Below are 8,185 nucleotides of genomic sequence, written 5' to 3' on the forward strand. Positions count from 1 at the left end.
GTCCGTGTTGTCGACAAACCGGAAGTTCCGTTTTAACCCTTTATAAAGCAGACGATACTTTCAAATGTGTCTACTCTATAGTCTGCTACTACGAACTTTGTCGTGACTTCACACCCTCCTATCTCTTACCTCGGTTTTGGGCAACCATATTGGAAGTCGTCAGCTCAGGCCATACAATAGGGACTTGGCAATTCGGGCTGAAGTCCGCCCCAGCGCCATTATGGTATGTTTTTTAAGCTATATAAGCCCCTCCTCCTGGTATGTTTTTTAGCACTAGTGGAAGGTAGCCTGACGTTGCATTATCATGACGTAGTAATGCCAAGTCCCTATTTAGACTATACCAATATTGACGTCACGTCACCGTAACTCCTCCCCTCTCAGTACAACTCTATCCAATCCATTAATGAAGTCTTAAACTCTTTGAAATAACCTCGGACAAAAACGACTTCTGTTTAGTTAAGACTTTATTTGAAAAACATAATAATTTCTGTGCTCACGATAAACTGTAATTAACTTAATTTCAATTGACGTTTGCTCACCGGCGTTCTATGTGTTTGTTTAACCTAATATTTAGACAGGTTTATTTTACGATTTTTGCCTTGATCGAATTAGGCCTAAAAGTTAGGCTTAGGGTTAAGTGCCTCGACTTAGTCGGTATATAGGTATTCCGCCATTTTAGAAATTTCCATATCTGTTATCAATTTTTTTATCATATATTCAAGTGGATGGTCTTATCATTAATTTGGTTTCCTTTCAGAAAATAAATTAATTTTAGCTTTTATGTACATAAACTGAACAAATAAGTGAAATATTTACAAGATTTAATTAAAGTTTGTATTAATTGTTAATATTATCAAGAGAAGAAAAAAACCGATGGAAAATTTCGCGGGAGGGGGGGGGGGAGTTTATATAAAAAAAGCGCCAAAATATATATAAATCTATATTTCATAAGCATATAATAAACAAGTACCTTATAAGTATGAAAAAATTAAAAAAAAAATTTATATATAAAATGAATCCTTAACTTCTAAAGGGGTATAATTAATTCCAATTACTTTTAAATTTATAAATTAATATTGAAGTTACGAAAAGCCAATGTTATTACTAATATAAAAAGTTTTGCTAGCTAAACAAGTCTGCCAGAGTGTTACCAAGAAGCGATATCTAGTTTACTAGGGAGAAGGTATAAATTCGCCACATTTCTAGCTTTATCTCCAGTCCAAACGTAGGTCCGGAGTTAATTCACGCCTCTAAATTACAACCAGCATCTCATTGGTTCTTGAAAACTCACGTCAGCGCGACGCGAAAGACGAAAATTGCGTATTTTCCGACTGAGGAGAGGCAGCGAAATAGCCCGGAATCCTTGTACGTCCCCCCTTGGATTTTGAAAGGGGGACAGGGACTATGGCGCGCGAATACATAGGCATCTTATACCTTCTCCCTAATAAACTAGATATCGCTTCTTGGTGTTACTAACAGATAGACAGAATAAGCTGAGTCAACTAGTTACTTACAAGATACCATTTACTATATACTTATATCTATACCAGATGAATGGATAAGCGTAGGTTGGGAAAGGGGGGGGGGCGTTGAAAGAAAACCATTATTATAAAATCTATTATATTAATAAATATAAAATATCATCCATATATTTCTATATCGAAAAATCGATAAAGAATATTAAATCAATCGATATTCGGAAACCAAAAGTAAATAACTTTAATCGTAATTAAAAGTTATCGGGTTTTGGCTCCCGGATATCGATATAACAATTAAATATTAACACAATTAATACGCATTACGGCCGTGAAGAAAAAAATTATCAAGATTTTCTCGCCGTGTAAATAAATCTTCTTGTTAATTATTTCGTATAAAAAACCTTTGATATATATATTTGCCTTGATTAGTGAAAAATACGATTCTTAATAATAGAAAATGATTAAAGAGATTTTTGATCATCACTGGACGGACTACTAGGAGGTGAACTTTCACCTTCTTCAAAGTCACTGTCCGAATCATCACTGTCCTTTTGTATATCACTAATTTTTATGGCCAAACGAGTGGAATTCAGTTCCTTTAATTGTTGGTGGCACGAAGAACTCAATGGATTTTCTTCCAAGTTAACTTCGTGGAGCGAAGATACACTTTTCAATCTCAAGACGTCAACCTCTTTATAGAAATATATCAAAAAACGTTGGTTGTTTTGTTTTGTTTTGTTTGTCGAAGTATATTTGTGAATGTCAAAAATTTGTAGAGTTCTACCAAGAAGTGATATCTAGTTTCTTAGATTTCCACATTTCCAGCTTTATCTCCAGTCCAAACGTAGGTCCGGAGTTAATCCCCGCCTCTAAATTACAACCAGCATCTCATTGGTTCTAGAAAACTCACGTCAGCGCGACGCGAATGACGAAAATTACGTATTTTCCGACTGAGGAGAGGAGAAATATCCCGGCCTCCTTTTACGTCCCCCTTGTATTTTGAAAGAGGGACTGGGACTATGGCGCGCTAATACTTAGGCATATTATACCTTCACCCTAATAAACTAGACATCACTTCTTGGTTCTACCTCTACGCCTTTGGTAACTTCAAAGGCGCGAAAATCTATCAACAAATTTCTGCATATGGACATAAGTACTTCCGGAGAGAGGTAAACATTACCAGCAATGGAATTGCTCTTTGCATTAAGGCTGTTAATAGCTGTCATCTTAAAAACCACTCTTGGCATTGAGAAGAAACTATTATGAGAAATATCCAATCTCTTCAAATCAGGCAAATCCCGGAGTTCATCGGGTAAAGTACTCAAATGATTACGGGAAAGATTCAACTCTGATATGATATAGAGACAGAAAGAAAGAAAGTGTAAGTTCCAACATGTTGCGGAAAAAAGAGGAAATAATTACCAGTGATGTTTGTAAACTTCACTGCGAATTTTGGAGGAATTTTACGAAGTACATTTGAAGATAGATTGCAAGCCAAGAGAACTGTATTCCTCATCAAATGATAAATAGCGTCAGGAATGGACATCAATTGACATTCGGAAAGATCTGTCCCCGTCAAGAAACGATATTTATAAACCGGAAACGCGTCATTCTTACACGTATGACGCAAGAGACACAAGGAAACATCGAAATATCTCAGTGAAACGATATTAAAAGCATCTTGAAATGTTTCAACATAAAAATCAACCATGCGCCAATAAATGGTGCAATAAATGTTATATAAATAGTGTATTTTTTCAGCTTAAGAGAAGGAGAGAGAGGGATACAAGAGATGATGGAAGTTACAGAAAAGCACGTGGTGGGTTTCCGGGGAATTAAGATTGAATTATTCTTGGCACAAGTCCCGTTTGGTTCCGTCCGTGTCTGGGATGAAGTAGAAGCTGTAGAGGAAAGGGATTGGGAGAGGCTGAGGAAACTTTACATCTCTCGGAACCTTTTTAATTTTTTTTTTCCAAGTATCTCTCTGTCTCTTTCTCTCTCTGGTAAGACTTTCTTTCGTCACGGTTTCAAACACGTAACATCGAACGTTTGATGTACACAAGTAAAGAGAAACAACAAAAACAGAGCAACGTGCACGACGACATGCTTGAATGAACGAAATATTCTTCGAAAAATCGTGTATGGAAGCAAAAAAAATAACATAACATAACAGAACGACGTTCTATTGGAAAAGGCTATAGAAGTGAAGTCTAAGTACTGCATCCGGGAACTATTAATTGGTTATATAAATTGAATTAAGTCATTTTGGAAGTCAAAAATTGTCTAAAGTGCGAGGAACGGCATCTTGAAGTCTGGGATTGATAATGCAAAGCATTACGTCGTTATATAGGTCAAAAGATGGTAAACACAAAAGACTTTAAAAACCACTCAAAATTGTAGGTAAAGAGCACCAATTTGGAGACTTAACTTCGCAAAACGATTAAAAAGCCAAACAACGAGATTGTAACTCACATAAATAGCGAAGCAACAACTGATGCAAGATCATCGGATCATGGATGGGATCAACAAAACTTAATGAAAAAATATTAATCATACCCAAATTCTGATTCTCTTGGGCGTCATTTACTCTCCAAACAACTTTAGTGACCGCTTGACCAGCGGGATTAGGCGGATGGGCCAAACGAAATGAGGAAGAAGACATTGCGACTGTCCGAAACTGGTCGTCGTAAAACTATCTCACAAGTTTCAACAAGTCCTTAGAGAAGACTATAGATAAGGAAACAACGCGGTACGCTTTTTCAAAAAAACTTTACACGTTTCTTAAGAAGTCGAACAGACAAGATATCTTCTAGAAGAACAGTCTGACACTGGCTACTGACGGGCCAAGATTCTTTGGGACCCCTTTTTCTAACTGCGCAATTCTTTGGAGTTCGGACTGCGCAATCTTTAGGATGAAAATTTTTGGCAAACGTCAGGAAGAGGAAACTTTGTCGATGGGGAAACGGGATTTCGCTTGAGGAACCGACCGAGGACGCGAGAAAGTTATTTTAGGACGCAACTTCTCCCACCCTTCTAGCCTTCTCAAAATAAACAGCGCATCAACCCTTTGACTTAAGTTCCCTTCCCCTTCAACCCCTCGTTCTAATATACCTCTGTAATATAAACACCCTCAACTACACACAATTCCAAGTGGAAATTAGAGGGAAATATCGATACGGTTGGCGTAGTGTTTGCTTCCAAGTGTACCAGACAATTCGAGTCTGGATGTCTGCGAGAATCGTTTTGAAACTGAATCAAGTAGAGCCATAAAGCGTCACCCAACAAAGGGGTAAACCTGCACCAATTAGTCCCATGACATTATGCATGGACGTTGCCATCCCAACAAAAGTAATTAATTGCAGTACAAACATTTGGATCAATTAAAATGGTATCATATGAAACCTCAGAACTTCAAAACAACAATTTTTTTTATCATTTGGGTTGCGCAATTATGTTTTACGAGTTCATCACTGAATAGTTGTAGCGCTAAACCCAGAGGAAGGTCATTTGGGTTTAGTGTTGTGTTATAAGAAAGGGGCGATTGGGACATCTTCCAAAGAACTGGATGGATGGTAATTACGATGGCTATTCAAGGTTTTAAAAGCGGAAAATAGATTCGCAATAATCTGCTTGCTTGGGATTTTTTTTTTTTTTGTTATATTTTTGAAGTTGACGAGTAGAAATCTCTTGACCTTGCAAGTCATAGTGACAACAAAGTAATAGTAACCCTGAGAAACATCTTTTTGCGTAATATTTAAATTTGGCGTCATCTTGGGACAACCAAGAATTTATATATATATATATATTTGCGAGGAATTGGAGAAATGTTTTGAAAACAAGACGTTGCGTATAACATTGATATAGGCTTAACATCAGAGGTTGCTAGATGTTTTTTCTCACAAAATAAATATTATTGAAGCTTATACCAAGAAGTGATATCTAGTTTATTAGGGAGAAGGTATAAATTCGCCGCCACATTTCCAGCTTTATCTCCAGTCCAAACGTAGGTAGGTCCGGAGTTAATCCCGCCTCTAAATTACAACCAGCATCTCATTGGTTCTTGAAAGCTTACGTCAGCGCGACTCGAATGACGAAAATTACGTATTTTCCGACTGAGGAGAGGCGAAATAGCCCGGCCTCCTTTTACGCCCCCCCCCTATTTTGAAAGGGGGACTGGGACTATGGCGCGCGAATACTTAGACATCTTAAATCTTCTCCCTAATAAACTAGATATCACTTCTTGCTTATACCCTTATAATTGCGTTAGAAAAATTAACTTTTACCTTAAATAATCTTTCCATGATCAGTGTCGGACTGATAATAAAGTTGAATAACACTTAAAGAAGTATAGGTAATAATATTTTTTTGGCTGTGTTTCCAAATGTTCCTGGAAAACATAAGCCTATAAAGGAAGGTATGTTTCGCAATATTTTAAGGTGTATGACCCCCTTTTTTTTAAAAAAATAATTTTATGTCACTAACCCAGGCTTTGATAACACCGGCAAACATAAAACAAAAACCCTTCAGTCTTTCATCCCTTCTCAATTGAAAAAATATATATATATATATATTTTTGGCAACAAAGCAGTTAGTTTTAAAAATCACACCTGCCTGCAGTGCTTATTCTTACCAATGTAAAAATAAATAAAAACAAAGACAGGAAACCGGAAAACGATTTCGTAAATTCAATTATTAAATACCCGATTATATACATAAGAAAAATTTACAATATTTTCAAGAATCACTTATTTAAACCCCCGACAATCAGTTTTTTTTTTTTTGGCGATTTTAGTTAATTAAATTTTTATAATTAAACCAAAATTAGGAACCCCGTACTAATATCATTCTTTCTTTGTTGTAGTCTATACAAATTGTTTTATCACGCGAATCTGCCCAAAACCATGGCTCTCAAGAGTGGGCCAACCTACAAGATTAAAGATTATCCAAATTAAATTTGGATAAACTGTTGAAGAAGCGGGAGATTCAAAAAAATGAATCCTACCTCATTAGGATCTCTTAAAGTTTCAAGCAACATTTTTTCAATATTCCTCATAACAGACATTTTTTGGTGACTTTCCAATGGGTAATGTATTTTGTCAGTAGGACCACCCTACGTACAATTACAACAACATCAACTTCCCATACTCCAAGCCAAGAGAAAAATCCCTAATTTCTTTACCTTATACCAGAAATTTACTGATATTGAATAATCAAAACCAATCATTGATTCAACATGATGCCACCAATACATGGGTAAGTATAAGACATCCCCTGGTTCGAGAATGGCTTCTACAGGTTTAGCGTCTTTGTATTTAGGGAATCTTTCAAAATCAGGACGTTTGTAATTGACCTGAATTGAGTTTATAATATCCATTTATATTTAATCCTAAGCCTAATAGATAGTTTTCACACATGGAGGATTCATACCATTTACACCAGGAGGCCGGGCTACCTGGCGGACAAAAGCAGACTGGTTTTTGTCCGCCAGGTAGCCCGGCTTCCAGGTGTAAATGGTATGAATCCTCTATGTGTGAAAACTATCTATTTCTTAGATAAAAAATACTTGGCTTTGTCTATCATGTGGATGCCATACAGGATGAGGGTAAAAACATTCGTACTGATCAGGGTGATAGAGTAGAAAACGTTTACGTCCTTTTATTTGGGCAAAAAAGTTGTGTTGTTCATCATAATGAACGGGGGTAACACAACCTTAAGTGTGAATTCGTAAAAATTTAATATCAAAGGTAGATTTTGATATAAAATTATGTTTTAAGAGGTACAACTACAAACCCTCAGTGGATATTAGTAACAAGTTTGACGTTAGTCTCCCCCAATTATTTTCCTTTTGTTTGCGTGTAGCCCAACTCCAATTAAACTTTACAAAATCCTCAACAAAATTGGCTCCAACGGAGTCACTTAATGGTTGTTGAAGGTATATCCTACAATTATCCACTTACTTGTTGAATTGAGTTGCTTTGATGACCATTTAAAAGGAGGTAACCTAACCTACCTTGGATCTCCTGGTTTCCATGATTTTAATTTTTCAGCAAAGTCCCATATCTTCATTTCCATTTTTTTGGTGGGTGGGGTGAATTCATCTTTTAAATCTTTCGCTTTATTTTCATCAAAGTACTTAAATTGACCATTTCTTGAAGTAAATACAGTGTACAATCCACTACCGAGGTTTTCTTTCAAGTAGTCAATATCCCATTTATTAATTGCTGGTGAAACTAATTCGGTGTCAGTTAAGACAACGGGTTTCTGTAATTATATAATGTAATTAAAATGTCTTTTAATAATTAACTCCATACAGTTTTATGCCTATTATTTTATACTTTTGTTTTTGGATTTGAAATTGAAGCCCTATAAATTTGACCAAGGCTTATCTTACCATACTAGCAATCAATTCATCGGCTTCACTATCTTGGTAACTTAACCTCGGTACCATTTCCCTGACAACATTTTTAGCTGGTAGCGGGGTTTTAGCCATCATTAAACAACTAATTCCATCAATAATTAACTCCTAACAATCATTAATTTCGTTGCAGATAACAAGTTTTAGCGATAACAACCATAACGTTTACAAGAGATAACCTTTGACACTCATACTATATCTAGTATAATTAATACTATCTAGCGGGTGACGTTTATAAGTCAGCCAATAAAAATAAGAGGTTTAGTATAAAAACTACCATAAAGATACTAAA

The 8,185-nt window shown here is 36.0% G+C and overlaps 2 protein-coding genes across 3 annotated transcripts; both read right to left on the reverse strand.

The window, feature by feature from the left end:
• Positions 1-388: 388 nt before the first annotated feature.
• LOC149651555 (leucine-rich repeat-containing protein 20-like) lies at positions 389-4,784 on the reverse strand. 2 transcript variants are annotated; one of them, XM_089848556.1, is made up of 4 exons: positions 4,035-4,784; positions 2,901-3,044; positions 2,659-2,826; positions 389-2,169 (listed from the first exon to the last, which is right to left on the reverse strand). In XM_089848556.1, exons 1-4 carry the CDS (start codon positions 4,138-4,140, stop codon positions 1,940-1,942), a joined length of 648 nt encoding a protein of 215 aa, XP_089704682.1. In that variant the 5' UTR covers positions 4,141-4,784; the 3' UTR covers positions 389-1,939. The 2 variants fall into 2 exon arrangements, with proteins under 2 accessions (XP_089704682.1, XP_089704681.1); XM_089848555.1 differs by lacking the exon at positions 4,035-4,784 and having other exon boundaries at positions 2,901-3,437.
• Positions 4,785-6,148: 1,364 nt separating this feature from the next.
• LOC149651556 (hypoxia-inducible factor 1-alpha inhibitor-like) lies at positions 6,149-8,081 on the reverse strand. Its single transcript, XM_089848553.1, has 7 exons — positions 7,870-8,081; positions 7,489-7,739; positions 7,269-7,417; positions 7,042-7,187; positions 6,658-6,828; positions 6,481-6,588; positions 6,149-6,402 (listed from the first exon to the last, which is right to left on the reverse strand). Exons 1-7 carry the CDS (start codon positions 7,969-7,971, stop codon positions 6,358-6,360), a joined length of 972 nt encoding a protein of 323 aa, XP_089704679.1. The 5' UTR covers positions 7,972-8,081; the 3' UTR covers positions 6,149-6,357.
• Between the last annotated feature and the right edge of the window lie 104 nt (positions 8,082-8,185).

This window comes from Phalangium opilio, unplaced genomic scaffold (genome assembly GCF_054372755.1).
Source record: "Phalangium opilio isolate 3A_F unplaced genomic scaffold, DU_Popi_V2 ptg000082l_1, whole genome shotgun sequence".
Classification (NCBI taxonomy): Eukaryota; Metazoa; Arthropoda; class Arachnida; order Opiliones; family Phalangiidae; genus Phalangium; species Phalangium opilio.

What these genes read in the sequence shown, in the direction of transcription:
- LOC149651555 (XM_089848555.1), bottom strand. Translation starts at nt 3,189, where the DNA reads ATGGTTGATTTTTATGTTGAAACATTTCAAGATGCTTTTAATATCGTT. An exon ending in GAAGTTTACAAACATCACTG is followed by an intron (nt 2,827 to 2,900) that starts GTAATTATTTCC and finishes ATATCATATCAG; the next exon opens with AGTTGAATCTTTCCCGTAAT. An exon ending in AAAGAGCAATTCCATTGCTG is followed by an intron (nt 2,170 to 2,658) that starts GTAATGTTTACC and finishes ATTTCTATAAAG; the next exon opens with AGGTTGACGTCTTGAGATTG.
- LOC149651556 (XM_089848553.1), bottom strand. Translation starts at nt 7,971, where the DNA reads ATGATGGCTAAAACCCCGCTACCAGCTAAAAATGTTGTCAGGGAAATG. An exon ending in TGGAAACCAGGAGATCCAAG is followed by an intron (nt 7,418 to 7,488) that starts GTAGGTTAGGTT and finishes GGATAATTGTAG; the next exon opens with GATATACCTTCAACAACCAT. An exon ending in CTTTAAGAGATCCTAATGAG is followed by an intron (nt 6,403 to 6,480) that starts GTAGGATTCATT and finishes TTAATCTTGTAG; the next exon opens with GTTGGCCCACTCTTGAGAGC.